Source organism: Phalacrocorax aristotelis, chromosome 1 (genome assembly GCF_949628215.1).
Source record: "Phalacrocorax aristotelis chromosome 1, bGulAri2.1, whole genome shotgun sequence".
In the NCBI taxonomy this organism is placed as follows: Eukaryota; Metazoa; Chordata; class Aves; order Suliformes; family Phalacrocoracidae; genus Phalacrocorax; species Phalacrocorax aristotelis.
In genome coordinates, this window is record NC_134276.1 from 25,174,545 (window position 1) to 25,194,374 (window position 19,830).

At 38.2% G+C, this 19,830-nt stretch overlaps 1 protein-coding gene across 3 annotated transcripts in view; it reads left to right on the plus strand.

Annotated features, from left to right (window-relative positions):
* The window catches only part of FRY (FRY microtubule binding protein), a 199,589-nt gene that overhangs the window by 151,903 nt on the left and 27,856 nt on the right, over window positions 1–19,830 (plus strand). For all 3 annotated transcript variants that reach the window (XM_075084765.1, XM_075084750.1, XM_075084760.1), the window contains exons 43-51: window positions 785–879; window positions 2,588–3,189; window positions 4,890–4,987; window positions 5,080–5,250; window positions 10,003–10,143; window positions 10,889–11,068; window positions 12,117–12,278; window positions 13,127–13,201; window positions 14,242–14,412. In XM_075084765.1, coding sequence (XP_074940866.1) covers window positions 785–879; window positions 2,588–3,189; window positions 4,890–4,987; window positions 5,080–5,250; window positions 10,003–10,143; window positions 10,889–11,068; window positions 12,117–12,278; window positions 13,127–13,201; window positions 14,242–14,412 — 1,695 coding nt within the window. The remainder of the gene's footprint in view (window positions 1–784; window positions 880–2,587; window positions 3,190–4,889; window positions 4,988–5,079; window positions 5,251–10,002; window positions 10,144–10,888; window positions 11,069–12,116; window positions 12,279–13,126; window positions 13,202–14,241; window positions 14,413–19,830) is intronic.

Sequence of the window (19,830 nt, forward strand, 5' to 3'; positions counted from 1 at the left end):
GCTGTTACAATCTTATGTAGCTCTAAAGAGAACAACTAGAAAACATCTAGTATATATCACTCAAAATGAAACCTTAATGATGACCATTTTTTCCCTTTTTACATGATTAATTTGTGCCTAAGGAACTCATCATCCTATTGGCTGATGTAACCTGACATCATGAGTAGACACCACCTCATTTCTCAAATGTTAACATCTTTTGGAATAAAGAAATCTACACCATCAGTAACAATACAAAATTTACACTGACCTAATTTGATCCAGTTCTCTCTTAGTGAACTATGATGTTTACTTGGTTTAGCTAAACAGACTGTTCTCACCTGAAATTTTACAATCAGACACTACTTATTACGAGATTCAAGATCTAATAAAGAGAGCTACTAGCTCTTCATAAGAAACAAACTGACATCACCTCCATATTTTACTTAGGTAATGAAACTGCCACAAGATGACAGTAATATTCTGTCACAACTGCTTGTGCAGAATTTAAACCAGTGACCTGCAGTCAGAGGTTCTGTATGCCATTACCAATCCCCTGATGAGATACGTGCCCTCCTTGCATGCCCTCATAGATCGTTCGGAGGCACAAAATAAAACACATCTGTAGTGACATTTTAACGTTCAGGGCAGTGGCATTGATGTGAATGTTGTTATTTTTTCAGGAGAAATTACAGGATTTCATTATGTGCCTATTCCTTTTATGAACTGAAGTGGGTTTTTTTTCACTATTTTGTTCACTATTTTGAATGTCTTTGTTGAAATGGTTAACCTTGTGCCTTGATAGGGGTATGTGATGGAGGCACTACTTACTTTGGAAGCCGCTGTGGATAATCTGTCTGACTGTTTGAAGAACAGTGATCTTTTGACAGTGTTATCACGGTAAGAGCCTGTTCTCCTAACCATATCTTTTTTTTTTTCAATGTCTCATGATATGAAGTGTGCAGTCCTGCAGTCTGACAGCATAAAGTTATTTTGATAAGACTGATCTCATCTGTAACCTTCAGAGAACTAGACTAAGAACACATCTCAACCAAATTTTGCAATAGTTCAAGTAACTAATAGAACTAATGGAGTATTACAATGCATTGTAAATTCTGCCTTGCTGCCACTTGCCATAACTTACTTTAACATCCTTTAAAAATATTGTATTTTTTTCACCTTTGTACCATATACTGAAAACATATCTGGGAAGAAGCGGGTTTTTTTGGAATATTGGTTTCATGCAACCTGTCATTCTCAGATGAAGTATTCCCCAAGAAGTAAATGATCATGGTTTGTTATCAGTAAAACTAGGGAGAATTTGTCCCCATGTGTACATAACTCATGGATTTTGCAAGACATGTAGACCATCTTTGTGAAACTCTTGGCCTTAAAGTAGACCTTTGTACATGGAAGGAAATGGCAGGTTCCTTCCGTAACACAGCTGTTGAGAGTACTGAGAGAGATTAATGTCTGTCTGACTCCTAATAGCAACCACAGAATAGGGAATGTGTTTGAAAATTGTCTGTGCTTTTACATGCAGAACAAAAATACAAGGGCTGTCACTTCTGAAGCTAGTAGGCAGGGTGCTATGTATTACACTGCAATGGCAGAACACAAGCGTTTCCTTGTGACAGAGTAGAGGTGGGGAAATACAGCCTCTACTTTCTAAACGAAGGGCTATTTATCTTCTTACAGTGCACATTTCAGGAAAGAGCAAGATGGAGCAGAAAATAAGAAACACTCCAGAAAGCAGTGGGATGCAATATTGTTTACACTGACATTACTGATTCCATAAGATCCTCTTCAAATATTATAGACAGTAGGAACTCATAGTATATGGAGTAGGAATGGGCCAGAGTGTCAAGAATTAGCTGTTCTCCAGAACAAACTTCCCTCGCATGTATCAACATAGTATCTTCATCTGAACAAGTAGTTGATAGGGATTGTCTGGATCATCACATGATAGTCCATGAGGAAGCATCAGTCCCTGAAATTGAAACACCTCTGCTTTCTGTAAACCATCTTGAAGAGGTCTTAGGATACAGGCAGGAGACGATGTAATGACAATAAGGTTGCTGAAGGACCTGTACTAGCAAGAACTTAGGCAGCCACATGACAGGTTTCTTGAGGATAATGTGGCATATTCGCAGTTCAGATACATTGGTTTTTCTGCCCACAGTTCTCATGTTAGCCAATAAGCCATTGTGCATTTTGCCTGCCAGCTGTGCCAAGTTTGGGGTTTTCTCTACTGATGAGGGCATTTTAAAGACCAAAATTGTTTTCAGTTCTAACACTGCCCCATTATATGGGCATTTGCATAAGACACTTCACAGCTCTGTATCTGTTGTCACCATGTCCTTCTTCCTATCTAGGCTGTAGGCTATACTGCTCTGGTTTGGTGCAATGCCACGTGAACCTCACCTCAGTCAGGTCTGTGGGCACTTCTGAAAAAAAAAGACAGGCTGCAAGAGACAGTGTGGGGTTTTACTTTTCCTATTTAAATATTTATTTACAGTTTGATAAATGCTTAACTTGCATCCAATATGTACAAGTTTCAAGCTGTGCATTCACACATTGCAATGTATGTTATATATTTTGGGTTCAGCTCATCTTCACCAGATTTAACATCAAGCACCAAACTGACTGCAAACCGGAAGAGCACGGGACAGCTGAATGTGAATCCTGCAAGCGGCAACACAGCCACTGCTGAACGAAGCAGGCACCAGAGGAGCTTCTCTGTACCCAAAAAGTTTGGAGATGCGGACAAGTCCTCAGACCCACCACGCAGCGCCACGCTAGACAGAATTCAGGCATGCACCCAACAAGGCCTGTCCTCTAAAACCAGAAGTTCATCTTCTCTAAAGGACAGTCTCACTGACCCATCCCATATTAACAATCCAACCAACCTACTGGCCACCATCTTCTGGGTTGCTGTGGCTTTGATGGAATCAGATTTTGAGTTTGAGTATCTAATGGCATTGCGGTTACTGAATAAACTTCTGGCTCATTTGCCACTAGATAAAGCTGAAAACCGGGAGAAGTTAGAGAAGTTGCAAGGGCAGCTGAAGTGGGCAGACTTCTCAGGGCTTCAGCAGCTACTCCTGAAAGGATTCACCTCCCTTACCACCACTGATCTCACGCTACAGCTTTTTAGTTTGCTGACACCAGTGTCTCGAATATCCATGGTGGATTCCTCTCAAGCTATAGGTAAAACCAGTATACTTTCCTCTCTTCAGTCCCTGCTGCTTTGACATTTGATGGCAGAATTAGGCTATCTGCACAAAACCAAAAATGGCATTTTTTTTCTTTCTCTTCTAATATAGTGTAATGTACTTTTGCTTTGAGTTGGGTGGGCTTCTTGAAAATTTCATAGCAGTATATTTCTGAAAAGTCAATCTATTGTGTAATAAGGTTTTGGATGAAAGCAGTCATGTATTATTTCACATTTCATTTTTAGTGCTCGGCAGCATATAAAGTTTCTGAGTGCTAACAAAATAAACATAAGTAAGGAGCTATTGTGAAATTTTCTAGAACCTATTTTGCCTATTTTTTCCACTTCAGAATATTGCAAATTATTTTATTTTAAATCAGTGCTTCATGGGATTTTTCCTAGAAATACAAATATGGAAAACTCTCGTACACTTTTTAGATAAATTACAGTAGCACATCAGTCAGTAAGGAGAGAGGGTTATAAGGAAATATGGTAACATTTTGAATTTCCCAGTTATTTAGTTGAGATTGTGACCACTTCTTAATTATATTTCTTGAAGAGAGTGTCTGTATTGTTCCAGATATTTACTCCTCTGACACATTCAGAAACACAAATATTAAGGCAATTGTGCAGGCTTCACAGCCAAGTCATAACATGCTTAGATACAGAGTGTCTAAGGGGATGAATGCTATGAACAGCCTGCCCATCTCTAAAGCACCTGTGTGGTGCCTGTGTTCCAGACTTTGATTGGACAATTCACACTTGGGCTGTGATGATACCATCTGGAGGTATCTTTTTATTTTCCCTGAGTATAGGGGAAACCTAGGGAAATTGCAGTTCTAGCTTAGGCAACTTGTTTAACTGCATAGAACGAGAGGGAATGAATGGTTACGAAGATATTTTCATAGATCACATTCTTTCTTTTAGAAAACCAGATTGTGGCTGGATACAATTTCTTGACTTCTGAGCTCTGAGCTCCCCTGAATGGGAGCAGCTTTTGTTACAGCTCCCGGTTACAGTTACTGTCTGTAGTTCATCAGCTACCTTGAACTATGAGTTGGTGCAGAAGAGCTGAAACCCAGCTCCAGACAAAGGCCTTACACTAATGACAGTGGCTGGCACTTGGCAGAGGAGCGGTCTCCTAGCTTCAAAAACACCATTTCAGTCATCTCACCTGACCAGTTCTATCAGAATTTTGATTCATTGTTATTATTATTAACTTGAACAGTAAAAAACAATGGAAGCTGTGCCTGGCAGCCTGACCAAAACAGTTGCTCATTTATCAATAGTCAGCAAATTTCTTCTTGTGTTTTAGCAGCAGTAATGAAAATGCCACCAGTTAAGACTCTCAATAAGCCTATTAAGTGGAAAAGATAAACATACTCTCTGACAGGAATAAATACACTTTTGTGATCTATTCTATCCTGTAAATACCTTTTTGTACAGTATTGTTTGCAGGAATAGGTGCATGCTTTATAACAGTACCATTGCCTAGATGATATACTGGCTTTTCAAATTAAGGCCCATTTAATACAAATGTGGCATGGCCAGTGGTGTGAACAACTTGACAGAGTCTGTGTGAGTTTACAGCTAATGTAATATTGAAACCATGACCCCCCCCACAACACCAATTTGAAGATCACTGTGGCTCTTTCTGTCCAAAATACACATTTTGTTCTGTATTTTCCTGTTCTAGGATTTCCACTGAATGTTTTGTGTCTCCTGCCCCATTTAATTCAGCATTTTGACAGCCCAAACCAGTTTTGTAAAGATATAGCCGAAAGGATTGCTCAGGTATCAAAGTTATTTACTGTTTTGTACATCCTCAAACCCTGTAAATGCAGTTGCCTTGTTCTTAATGTGTCTTGACATTTATATTTAATTAGGTTTGTTTGGAGGAGAAGAACCCCAAGCTATCAAATCTTGCACATGTCATGACCCTTTATAAAACACATAGCTATACAAGGGACTGTGCTACCTGGGTAAATGTGGTTTGCCGTTACCTTCATGAAGCATTTGCTGATATTACTTTGAGTATGGTTACGTATTTGGCTGAGGTAAGTTTTCAAAGATTTTTTACCGTTTTGCCTCTCCTGTTGTCTAACAACCCAAAGAGCTGAGGTCTGCCTGCAGATTGTTGGGGGTTCTCTGTAGCTGTTGTTTATAACTAAGAGTAAAAAGCAGAAATTAGCAGAAAGGGAATTACTATAATCAATCTTGAACACTAAAACAAAAGCCAGCAAAGGTCTGCAGGGCTGACACATCTTAAAGCAGCTTCACTCATCAGCCAGTCAGATTTTCCACTGTGAAAGAGAGAGTAACTGGACCACATTTATTTAGAACCCACTAAGGAAAATAAGAGAAGGACTAATACCAGAAAGGGTTTAGCAGCATAAATAAGATACCTATCTGCTGTATAAGGATCTGGTTCTTGATACAAATCTGTGTGCATGCCTCTAACACTGAATGTGATCATCTTGCTGCCCAGGTTTTCCCCTGTGCTGGCTCACTCCTAACTTTTCTCACACATGGAGTATAGAGCCGATGCAGTGTTGTTACTGGGGATCCAAGACTCAGTTCTGCTCTTCAGCTTAAGGTCACTTGATCTTCTGCCTCCTCTGTCAGATCAGTATCAGGACACCATTTTCTTGCAGAGTTCTCAGATTTATCCCTTCACTTCTATGCTTAATGAGATGCCTTCAGTCTCCCCTCTCATCCAGGGAGAAAGCAGTTCTGTATTCATGACATAAATTCACGAGTTTCTTTAGAGCAGCGTTAGGTTTTGGAGCAGATTCTTTCTTCCCTCTGACAGAGGATCTGTAGAAACTCCACAGGCATCTCTGATACTGGCTGTCCACAGACTTTCAAGAGCCTGAGAGGCCAGGCTTGCTCCCACACTCAGTCAGACTTCACAGCAAAGTCGGCCCTGCTGCCTCAGGCTGCAATTCCTCACCTTGCTTGCACATGGAAGCTCTAAGCAAATAATCATATCAGATCTTGACTGATGGTGAAAGCCATGACTCTCCAGTAGGAGATTAAAACAGGACCCTGAGCTTTTTCAGTCTGCTTTCAAACTCAAAGACTCTGAAGAACTATCAGCTCTTCAAACATAATGACAGGATTCTCCAAAGTCGTGTCTCCTTCACAGCAGAAACTGGTATTCCTAATATACAAACGCTGTAAAAATTGAGGTTTAAACTGTTTCTCCTTTGCTTTCCCAGCCTTAGGAAAGTGTTTGCCCCTCTGTTTTCCCTTCAGTGCTCTATGTACAGTTACTAGTGCTGCAGCACCTCCAGAAAGGCCATTGCACATGACCTCACTCCCCTCAAAACGGGCTTAGTCATGCATTTGGAGACTCTTTCTTTGCACTTGCCCCTTGCTGTAGACTGGCATCACGCTACTATATTAACAGTAACTCAGGCAGGTTTCTGACCATAATTAAGGCGCATTCCTCACATAGCACCATCATCTCAGGATGGCATAGTAAGGATGACTTCCTTTCTCTATTTACATTGACTGCAACTCTGTTGAGTCATGTCTGGAAATATTTGTATGGGCATAGGGTAGCTGCCAGTAGGGAGGAGGAGCAAGAGACAAGAAACCATTTTGTTCAGCCTGCTGTGGCCATGAAAAAGATTTTTCCAGCATTCACAATAAGTTTCCCCTTTTCTTCTTAGTTAATCCCTAGACCAGGAGAAACAAGGTGCTGCTGTCTCCTGTAAGCTGGCTGTGGGATATACTGTCAATAGGTAAAACCAAATGGGTTAACAGCCCCACTGGCAATCCACAGCTGAGCATTATAGCCATTGGTTATGGAGCCTAGTGCTTTAACAATCCTGGCTCAGTCCCCAGTGCTTGGGCCTGAGGGATACTGAGAGACATGCAGTGCTTAAGAATAACAAAGGAAATCTGTATTGCAAGTTACTAAGACTATGAGAACAAATGCTCTCAGCAGAAGATAAAAGCTTCAACTTATTGCCAGTCAGACAAACATTTGCATTTAACCTATTTGATGGCAGGTAATTGCTTGCCAGCTAGGGGTGTGATCCTGGCATAAAATAAGTCATTTCAGTTGTGTTCTTATCCAAACCTTACAGTGACAAGCAGTGCTTTTTACTGAGTTCTACATATTACAACTCCATCCATGAAAAATGATAATTTCTTTTAGAAAAATACTTGGGGATCTCAGTCAACAGATGAGGAAAAATCACTATTTAATAGTGCAGTAGAACTTTGAACATCCACTACCAAAATCAGCATACAAACACATTACTGAAAGCTTAATTGGATTTTATGATAGAATTTTGCATATTATTTTTTAAAAATCAACCTTGTATCATAAGAGCACAATCATTCTAGGAGTGTATCTGAATTGACATGGGTCACATGTTAAACTAGTGATTCATTAAGTCCAGAGTCATGCTTGGACTTAAATAGCTAGTGCTATTAATACAGAAGGGATAAGAAACCACATAGTGGATAGTAATGTGCTCATGGTAGGTGTTTCCTCCTCCATCCTTTTAGACAGAGGATTGCTTGTGATAGAAGCATCAGCTTTCATAACCTGTTCAAAACCAAGGAAACACTAGAGATTAAAACATCTGTGTTGCAAGGGGAAGCATGTCCAAGATCAGGCATTATCCCTCTAACGACTTGTCTATCAGACATGGCTTGTGAAATGCCTTCTTTATTTCCTCAGTGGACACAGAAAGCATTTGTCCAAATAACTAACGTAGCCTGAGAGCTAAGCATCTCTTCTCACCTGCTGCCAGATTTGGAGGGGCAAAGGGAACGGTCTCCTGTGGTAGCACACCAGCAGCCACATCAACCAGCAACAGCCAGCCCAGGCAAGGCAGCCCTTGAAGGAGAAGGTTCTGCTCTCCACTTAGCTCTAGGTTAGTTGCTGCTTCAAGAAAAGGACAAATGTGGCTAACTGAGTGTGGATCCCTAAATCCAGATAAGACCTGGATAGTTACCACACGCTAACAGGAGAGGAATGCACAATTCTTTAAAACAGTTCATATGGACCAGAGTCAAAAAAAAAAAAAAAAGTCCGAGAACAGTTCTGATTTCTTCTTACAAATACAGTGGACACTCTTTGTCCTGGAACTCACTGGTCCAAACAATGTGTTACCACAACTCCATCTTGCTGCTATTTTTGTTACTTCTGTCAGCAAAATGCATTTTAAAGTTGCCGTTCTTTTTTTTGAAGTGAAATAATCTTTCTTGTTACAAATTTGTGATTTATAACATGCTTTCTAACCAGCAAGAGACAAAATTCCCATTGTTTCCCAAGAATTCTTTTTCCTATCACAAAAGTGACTATCTGATGCAGTCACCTCTGTCAGAGAACAAAAAAAAATTCTTTCTCTCATCCAGATAGTTTCTTCTTCCTACACTGAAATGGTATACTGGCTGATGTGCTGGATCATACAAACTGTTTATAAGGAAGGAATCAAACTTTCCATTGCAAGATCCTAATGGAAGGCAAGAAAAAGTCTATAACTCTGTTCTGAAGAAGAATTGCTAAGAAGTTTTATCTCTCAGTAAAGGTATCCATGGGCAGGCTACCATGTAGTACCTTTGATTTAAAAATTCATGCTTGCTTTCCGAGAGGAATGAAGCATAGTGAGTTTGTGCTGTTAATGGAATTTGCCTGCTTTGTTTTATGAATCACTAATTATTACTCACTTTCACTGATGAAAGAAATCAGAAGATATTTAGCAGGAATGAGATATGTGTGTGTCCTAACTGATCATTCCATTTTGGTTGGCATGAAGCCTTCTCATTAAGTGAAAAGAGGAGTCCTGTCATTCAGGCCAGCAAGGGCATCTAATAAATTACTAGACTCCACTTGGATAACAGCTGAAATTTTTCTCTGAAGGAAGACATGAGGCAGCATAGAATTTTTATAAATAATTGTTTCCTAGATCCTAATACCTCTAGTAACCAGTGTTATAAGAACTTTTTTCAGCCTCAACGGAAGGATAGAGTCTAGTCTTGAGCCTCTGGTAACCTCCAGCAATAACATTTGATTGCCTCTGAAATCTGTGGGGTGGGACAGGATCTGTCACCAGTGAAAGAATGTGCTACCTTCCAGGAAATTTTCAGCTGAGATATTTCATACACATGTGCAAACATAGCATATTTGTCTGTATGCCTCCTGAATTAGTCATGTATATATAAGAGCACAGTTGCATTTCCAAGGTTCACTGTGGTATACTGGGATTTGCACACAGGTGTTCCAAAATTCCGGGATTTAGATCAAGCCTGTTTTTGTATTAGCCTCTAGAATAAGAGAGCCCAGGGACTCCACCTCCTCCTTAACAGAAAATGTTTCCTTGGCAGTTACAGCCAGCGAGCACTGGCAGTGAAGTATATTTGGATAAATATATATTGATGTCTGAATAGTAGTAGTTTTGTTTCTTAAGCATGTTTTCTTTTTTCTCACTGACTTTCAGCAAAGGTAGAAATAAAAAGATACTCCCCTGTTTTCATTAGATGTGCTTCCACAATTACAATGTAAATTTTACCTGCCAATTTACTCAACTGCTGAATGCGTTTTCTGAATAAGTTAGGGCAGGCATATATAAAATGTATGAACTGGCTACCATTTGGCTCCCAACTTAAAGCCCTTTTTTATTTTGCACTTGTATCATCATCACTTGTAAAATGACTGTAAAATGGCATTGCAAAATTAGTGTGTGAAGAGAGATTAACGGGACAAATGGGATTCATGAAACTCATAGCATTTTCCATAAGAAGAAATGTCTGAAAATGTAGTTATTTTCACTTTTTTTTTTTAACAGCTACTAGAAAAGGGCCTTCCCAGTATGCAACAGTCCCTCTTGCAGATGATCTACAGTCTTCTTAGTTATATGGACCTGTCAGCTATTCCTGTGAAACAGTTTAACATAGAAGTGCTAAAAACCATTGAAAAATATATTCAGGTAAATACCGTATCTTCTTTATATTAACATAGAAACTTAACAGTATTTACTATCATAAGTTGATATTCTTTGTAAGAATTTAAAACTAGATTAGTAGGGGGGGACTGTGACTGTCCAGTGTGGTATCTAGTTTGTAACATCCTGATGCCTGATAGACTGCATGTCCCCAGATGCCCAGCTGTGTGTTCACTGGGTGGAAAGGGTTAGGCTGCAGCTACACTACATGGGGAGCAAGCTTAATACCAGGCAAAGCCTGACCGACTACTCTTTTTACTTATTAGCATGAGGGAGGTGTGGCATAAGCACTTCCCTTCAGAGACTTCTGCACCCAATTCTTGGGAAGTTGAGAATAAGTATTTCTACTAGGAATTCACAGCTGTAAAGAGCCTGTGTCAAATCAGCTTTTCTGTTAAACGGGATTCTGTAATGGCCCTTATATTTATTCATATTGATTAAGGCATTCAGGTAGGAGATTTTAAATCCTTTGCAAAGCTGGCCTTGCACTCAGGTCTCCCAGGTTGCAGACCAGTTCCCTAACAATGACACCTTAGTCAAGTCTTGGTCTCTGCTATTGAAATTATTCTTCAGGTACGTACCTTGTCAGCGGCCAAGTGAGAGAAAGAATAGTAATATTCCAATCCCATGTTTTATTATGTGGCAAAAAAATATGACTGTAAAATGTAAATAATCTTGAATGTATGTGAATCTTTATTTCCATTTGCTGATTAAATATACCTATTTCTAGAGCATTCACTGGCGAGAAGCCTTGAATATCCTGAAGTTGGTAGTTTCTCGTTCTGCCAGTTTAGTTTTACCATCCTATCAACACAGCGATCTTTCAAAAATGGAAATACATCGAGTGTGGAACAGTGCCTCCAAGGAGCTACCAGGGAAGACTTTAGAGTTTCATTTTGATATTTCAGAGGTACTATTTATGATTCTGCTACTTAAACCTTACTTCTGTCATTTGGTAGTTCTAAAACATGTGTTGTAGCTCCTTAAGAAAGCTGAAAAACTAGGAAAGAAAGGAAAATTACAAAACTGAAAGTCTCCTAAATTCTTCTCAATCCACAGTGACATATTTAATGATCCATGCTGGAGGGCTCTTTCTGGATTTTCCTTAGATTTTTTGGGGGAAGGAATTATTAGTTATGTTTAAAATTATCTGGTGGAAAAGCTATGTTACAATTGTGCGAACTGTAATATATAAGTATAGTCTGTATAAAATCCCCCTCCAAGAAGTTTATACTTGGATGCCAATGTTCTCTGGAATGGTTAAACATAGAAGTATGTCCTTTAAGGGAGTACTTTCTTTGTGACTGAGTCCTTTTACAGCACTCTATCCTGCAAACCTTGTACGCTTTTTAATTTTATAGAACTGAATGGTCCTATTGACCTTGATGGGCAACTCCCTTTATAGTTATGAACCTGCATGACTTTGCAGCATTATAGACTTTTTCATATAGATAATAGTGAAACTTTGGGTTCAAATGAAACATGAATATAAAAAGACATCTTGTACTATTTGTATAAAGAGTTTCCTCTTCTTGTTTCAGGTAGATATAGTTCTAAAAAATGCTGAGCACCCTATCATCAATCCAAGCATTTTGCTGTGTGTTGGAACAGGGCCAGAGTGCTCAGCACTCTTAGGAAAAAATCATTAAAAACATGTGCAAGAAATGTGGATTTGAAGTAAATTTCATAAGCTTTCTGGGTATTTTGCTGCTTCTTATGCTAGAAACTAGTTTGACAGTTGCTTTGAGTATTACCTATTTGTAAGCACTAGCTACTAGGTATGGTAATAGTTACTGAAATGTTCACAGTCATACCGAGCTACATGAAATTTGGTGCACTCTTTGTTTTACCACTGTTTATGATCTTCAGAGTAATCTTTTCCTGAAGCTGAAGTAATATGTCCCATTATAAGTTCATCCTGAAGCATAGTACTAGTGAATAATTACTCTTTGTTTAAGACTCCAATTATTGGGAGACGATATGACGAGCTGCAGAGTTCTTCTGGACGAGATGGTAAACCCAGGGCAATGGCTGTCACCCGAAGCACTTCTTCCACCTCATCAGGATCTAACTCCAATGTGCTTGTTCCTGTGAGCTGGAAGAGACCCCAGTACTCTCAGGTAAACTCCTTTAAAGTAGCCCATTATTCATTAACAAGTTGCACTCGGAGCAGCTGAATTAACGCACACTAAGTTCTTAAATGTTTGTGCCCTCTCTTCCCTACACAATGCTCCTGGCTGACTGGGGCAGTGGCCGCACAACATCTGACTGACTGTGCTGAATGTCTTTCTTGGACTCAGTAGTGGACTGAGTTATGTCTTTCTTCTCTCCAGCCAGTGTTTTTCTTTCAACCTGTAGGAAATACACCTCTTTAAGACCTCTAACTCTAGGTCAGATTTAGCTAAGAAACACATGTGAGTTCAGGTAGTAGCAAGGACAGCAGATAGACAGCATGTGCAACTTTCTAAGTGTTGTTTTCGTGGGAAATCAGGTAAGAAGAATTCATTGGAACAATTTTCCTAAAAGTGATGTTTAATTACCATATTGATTTTGGTTATCTGCCAGTTAAAATAAAACCATGCAGAATAAATGTATTTATTGCTTTTTTTAAAATATAGCAGATTATATAGCAGTGACTCAGGCCCAGTTCTGCAAAAAATAATTATGTATATGCTTAATTTTAATCTTCTGAACTCTTTTTTTGAAGTAATGCACACGATCCAATGTTTCCTTATTATGCTCATTAGAATTAATAGGCTAATTTTAAAATAATAAACACCAAAATCATTAACAGCTTTTTTTTATGTTTCCTTTTATGCATAGTTGCTCTTAAAGCAACCCTTTGTGCACTTAATGCCTAATTCTTTTGTTGGTTCCTCCTAGTTAAAAATTGTTAATATATGTTTCCAGCCACCAGGAGAACGGGTGGTTGAAAAAATGCTCACTTGAGAAATGCCTTGTTTTCTAGAAAAGGACAAAGGAAAAGCTGGTGCATGTCCTTTCTCTATGTGGTCAGGAAGTTGGGCTGAGTAAAAACCCTTCAGTAAGTAGCCTTCTATTGACCATTTCTTTGTTTCATTGTGTCCTAAAATTTAAAAGTGAAGAACTTTGTTTCCCAGAGGTCCTGACCTGATTTGCATAGTTTCATGTCCCATTACTATCATTGTCATCTGTACTGGCCCATGCTACATTTCTCAGCATATAGACCAGTGAGTGAATGGCCCTCTCACTTAAAAGACGATTTACTTACAGAGCTACATATGGTTTTGCTGTGAGAGATCTATGGTGATATAGATTTTACTTCTGCCATGTCAGTGGGTAGAAAGTAATGACCTCCAGTATTACCAGTCTAGAGCCTTTATAAAGTAAAAAATTAAATTACAGAAATAAAACTGAGGGGATGTGTGTCTGATTTTTCCATTAGATAGTAGTTCTGATGATACTCTTTAAAAATTAATATTATCTGGTGCCAGGAAATGGGCAATAGATTGTCCAGGGTAGGAAGCTCTTAAAATAGTTATTGAATATTTTCTAAGGAAAATTTCTGAATGTTTTTTAGTATGATGCATGTCACTTGTATTATGGTGAACAGGTCCTTCATTTTTGCAGGACAGAGACCATTTAATTTTTGCATCTAAATTGCAGATATAATTATTTTTAGTAGGAAAGGAAAAAATATAGCTTGTTGTGTTTTCTAATCTTCATGTATATTTGAACATCATTTTTAACCAGAAGGTTTTTTTTAAATGAATTTACTATCTCATCCCCTTGACAGTATTTTCTTTGTGAAGTTCTCTGATTTTTTATAAATGTATACAAACATCCAGGCAACATCAATCTGCAGCCATTAGGAGGTAGCTGTAATATTCTTGGACGTGTTCCTGCAGTATGAAGTTGTTTCTTTGTACAAGTTTAATCTGAAGGCACCTGTCCAACATAAATAATAAAGAGTGTTCTAAAAATACTCAGTGAAGGAATTAGGTGTGTACTGGAAATACAGTCTTCTGAATAACCAATTACAGCTTTTAGGAAGCAACAACCAGAGGGAACAGTTTGTTACAAGAGAAATCCTTTGAATTGTAGGTAATTTTTTCTTCCTGTGGTGATTTGGATCTGATTGAGCACCAGACGAGTTTGGTGTCTTCAGAAGACGGAACAAGGGAGCAGGAGAACATGGATGATTCAAACAGTGAACAACAATTCAGAGTCTTTAGAGACTTTGATTTCCTAGATGTTGAGCTGGAAGATGGGGAGGTACAGTATATTTTCTCTGAAACAGCTTTTCTATTAAAACAGTTTTATGTTCTTTCTACTAAACACTATACTCTTCTTGTAACATAAAACTTTAATTGTATAACTAACAACTTAGTTTTAAGTTCTGATTATTTATAATGTTCACTTAGTGTTTAATTCAGTAGCATAACAGTAAGAGGCTACCACACCCTTCCTTTCTGAATCTACTTTAGGAAACACTGCAAAAGTGTTACTAGAAGATAAAGCCTCTGTTCTAGTACCATTTCAGTGAATTTACTTTTAAGTGAATTTATTTTAAATACAATTTTTAAATGTCTAAATTGTTAACAAAAATATATTTGCTGATTAAAAACCCATAAAATGAAATTGTTCCAAATCTGTTGGTTCATGAGTAACCCTCCAAAACATTAATTCAGGCCTTCGGGCTGTTGTTACTCCTGCAACTGCTGATGAAATCACTAACCCTTAGAGAGATGTACCTTCCACTCTGCTTAGGTGTCCGTGATTTCATCATTTCGTGCAGGAGTTAGACAGAACCCTCAGGGCCTAGATCAAGTCTTGACAGGTGAATCCTGTCAGCTCATCTTGAGCTGAAACTGCTGAAGGGAGAAAGTTGAAGAACTGCTGAATTTTCAGGGACTACACCCTTTAACCTTGCTTATATCAAACTTGGAGTATTTATTTCTATTTGGGTGGGAAAAGCCAAAAATGAATATCCATTGCCAAGCAAGTCTAACAATTTTGTTGCTATTTAAAAGTTCAGAAATTGTTAGCTCTTTTGAAGTACTCAAGGTGCAGATATTCAGCAAACCTAATAGTTTAATAAATTGTCTTGTCATAATCTGGACTCAGTGTTAATATGAATTCTCTCAGGCAATGCTCTTAGCCCTGAGAAGAACATGTGTACAAGAAGAAATAATCAGTTTTCTCCCTAGTTGAATTACAGTAGTAAAATAATTTTAAAGTAAACAGACCCCTCAGGTGTGAATTTATGTACATCTGAATTTTAATTTTTTTCCGAATTAAGAGAAAGGATGAAGGAATGGCAAGAGATGTCACAGAGTCCTTATTTTCCAAGTCAGGAATCCCTATATCAAAATCTAGTCATTTTGGCTTACAGCTGCCCATGATTTTGCTTCAAAAAAAAAAATAATTAGTTGGCATCAATGGTTGAAATACATTAGCCAAGTATTATGAAGGAGCTTTATTGTTCCAAACAATGATAAATGATAAAACAGCAATGCCAGGTTGTTTGTCAAAAAGCATACCATCTGCAATAATTTCTGTGTCTTAAATGCTTTCAAGATATTACAAGGGCTTGGGACTGCAGTTTTGACTAAATACCACGCGATAACTTTTTGTCCAGTGAGATTCAAGAATTTCTTCTTTCCCTTCACCAGTTAAAACCATGATGATATATACTTGTGCAGAACAATACCTATCAAAATGCATTTACCTTCATGGACTGTGACCCTGCGAAGATTTGTTTTATATGTGTGGCTAACTTCAAGACTGAGGCCTAAATTAATCAATACATTCATTGTCTGAAGCTCGTTGCAGAACAGATACTAAGCTTCTCTAGTTTTATGTGAAGTAAAATGAAAAAGTAGTCTTTTACTTAATACAGTTTTTAAATTGCCATGGATCTGAGACTTTGCATTCCAAGGTTTAGTCCAGACTGACTTACAACTGCATTAAATAAATAGATACTTTAGCCAAATTCAAACCTGGTGTAAGAGGCTACATCTCTAATGACTGAGCTGAAACTGTATCATTTACATCAGGTCTGAAAGAAACAGTGTTAGAAGACTTAAGCTAGCAAGAGCACAAATAGCCTTTCTAAAAAAACCTTATGATTTGAACAGGCTTGTGTCATGCCCAGACCACAAGATATACTTGTTTGAAATTTCATAAAGATGTGAAAGGCAGTAATGGTTATTTTGAAATGTGAAAGTTAGGCTGAAGAGTTGAAGTTTCTGTGATAATATTAGTTACAATTGTAGGCAAATGTTTGTCTATGATGTCTTTAATACAGTAATTTTACATTTTCTATTTGTTTTTCTATCTGTTATCTCTGCTACCCAGGAACTTCAGGTAAGAATGCTACTTGAACTCAGATGTGCCAGTATATGTTATGCCTTTCTGCAAACTTGATTCTAGAATAACATCATCGTTTTGTTGTGGTCCTCCCCCTCTTCAGTGTGTGTGTGGGTGGGTGGGTGTGCGTGTGCTTGCACTTCTGACAGGAGCTTCATTTTTTGTCTTCTATTAGAAATATTTTTGGTCTTCTTTGAAAATTCTGCTTCATATTAAGTTCATTTTTGATATGTTCAACAGTCTTCACAAATTCTAAAATATCTTAATTCTAGTATCAGCATTTTTCAAATTGAGCCATTTGTCCTTTTAATATCTTTGTGCAAAAATAATATGTAGAAACAAAAGAACAACTTCATTATTTATAATATAGTAAAGTTTGGGCCATTTGTTTCCATAGGCAAATTATATATAATTTCCCACTTTGCAGTTGTGGTATACAGGCTCCTGTTAGCACCTTGCTAATGCTGGTACCTGAGACCTCTTCAGAAAGTTTACATCATTTCCTTCCAGCCTGAATTTAATTGAATACATTAATTAATTCATACCGCTTAATTTAATTCAGCTGGGTACTCACACCAAATTTGTGGGAATCATTTACCCTGCGAAGAAAACGGAAAAGGCACATCAGTGGTTGCCAGTTTGGGACCTAAAGTTGCAGTTTATCAATGTATAGAAAGAACTGAAATGATAGAGAATTGTAGTAAGTTGTACAAATGATACAAAAATCAGCAACAACAGTGTTTTGCATATTTGTTTCTGGTAGTTTGTATGTCAGTAATCATGCAAACACAAACCCCCAAAAATCTTTGTCTCAAAATGCCTGCGCTCTAAAAGATACAAACATATGGAGATGGTGCCTTACTATACAGTGCCACCACACTTTTGCCTATACCCTACCACATTTGTGCGACTCCATTAACTTTGCATACTTTGTCAATACAGCAAGGTAAAAACTTGTGTGAAAGAAGTTTTTCATGATTCTTACCAGCTGTATGGAGGAGCTATGCAGCCCTCCCCCACATAGGGTTACTTCCCTTTTTACTGCCCTTTCTCTGTCTCTCCTTTCCCCGGGGCTGTCATGTTTGAAGTGGCTGCAATGGCATGTCCGCCCCTTTACCAGGGGGTGGTGATTGTGGGAAGCCCTGTGTGGTACCCGCTCACTGCTGGCCAGACGCCTTCATAATATGTGACAGTTTTCTTTTGAACTGATGTTTCTTACTGGTGGCTTTTCAGATGGGAGATAGCTTTGTTCCCACTGTAGATGAAAATGAACAGCCTCTCAAATATGTCTTCCCTCCTGCTTGATAACTGTGAAAGAAAGATTGCTTAACAGACTGTAAAACCAACTCCATCTTTGTAGACATGTTGACCTCTTGTGTAAACTCAGTATGATTCTGGGTGCCTCTGTAGCAAGCTTATGCTAACCCATATACTTTGGGTATTTGGGTTATACTGTGTTTCATCTCTGTTACCCTTTTCCCTTACTTTTAATTCACTCCCCCTTCTAACTGCATGTCCTAAGAGTCTCCTTTTTCATTTATCTTCTTTTTGCTGGCTTCCATCTTTAAGACATTGCAGAACAAAACTGTAACAAGAAGTTCCCATAGACATGGGCTACAAGGTTTACTGATAGCTGTACTAGGTACCATGAGGATGAGGGTGTGATGACAGCCATCCTTGCTTGCTTGCTTATTTATGTCATTTTGTCATTTGTTAGTTCAGTAACTGATGTGTTTCTGGAGAACGTCTCATTGTTGCATGTGTCCTCCAGCTTTTGTTGGGGAGGATGGGCAGCCAAAGAATTTTTTAAAATAGATAGCTGGGAACCCGACAGTCATTTTTATGATTTAAAGAGACCTGATTTCTTAAATCTTAGATGTATTCCGTTCTCTTGCTGCACAAAACCACCATATGATCCCAGTCCCAGAATGAAAACACAGGGTTCTTCCAGTAATGTGTTGGACTTCATAACAATTTTATGTCCATTTGCTCTTGCCTTGCATTCCTTAGTTCTACATGTTCCTGTGGATTACAGTTCTTGCATTTCTGGATTGTCTTTTTTCCTAAAGTGTTTTTTTCTTTTTTCCTCATGTTTGTTTATGAATGGTGAGCTTAGTGTCATGAAACTGAACTTCCTCTCTTTCTAATCGTATTCCAAAGTCCATTGCATTAAAGGGCAAAGGTGCAAAATAAAATCTGTTTGTCTAAGTTTGTTGATTGTTAAGGAGGTAAGATTGCATTTGAATTAATTGCACTTTATGCAGTCTGGTCCCCATTCAGTAAATGTCTGAGGAGTCCTGAATGAGGATTACTCAAGTGTTTAAAATTACAAATCTGCTTAAGGGACTTACTGAACTGAGACATCTTTCTCTATGATTGCACATAATTTTAATCTGCATCAGCCCAGAAGATACTCATAATCAGTGATTTGATAATAACATATTTTTTTTTCAGGCAGAGCTATGTTTTCTTCAAATTCGTATTTAAAAGATCACTCTCAACTTGAATTTTCAGCAGTTGGTTTGCTTGGTTAAAAGTGTTGCATCTTACAGAGTCTAGTTTTAAACACTCAGCCCTGAACCTTAAAAAGAAACGTTTTCACCAGAAATTTCCTTCCCATGTTGATGTAAGGTTGAGGGCTTTCACCTAGATAAAGTACCCAAAACTGCAGCTGGATACTTCTGGGTAGACCCTTCATGCTGTGTAAGACCCCTTTGGCCTCTGCGGGTCCCTGACAGGAACAGTTGTGGACACACTCCTGCATTTGCCTGAGAGGAATGTGGCTAGACTTGAAGAAAGGAGCAAGAAAATTAGCGCAATTAGGGAAAAGGGATGCAGTTCACTGGAAAAGACATAAAGTAAACAAATGGAAAAATGGTGGAAAACTAATTGTCATTTTTATACAAGAAAGAAATTAAGTGGTCTTTCTATCAGTGCACCAGCCTAACGAATAGTTAGGCAATTTGCTTAATGCACTCGGCTGTATGTAACTGAATGTGGGATCAGAACTGAAAGTCAGTCTAAAATGTTTGGTCCACTTGACTGTGTCCTTTTTAAAATGTGACATCTCAGGCAATGCTAATCAGGTTTTTTATTCTCAAAGTTTCAAATAATCCAGATAAGTTCAAGTTACAAAAATAAACAATATGGGCCGAGAATAAAAGTTTTAAAAGGTGTGCTGCTTTAGCTATTATATTTTCTATGTAAATGAAGGGTTCATTCAAATCTACTTATCATTATGGTTATGTATATAATGCAAAGAATCTAAAATCTTTAACATATGTTTCTCAACTGAACCATTGCTATGAACTGTGCCCCTAA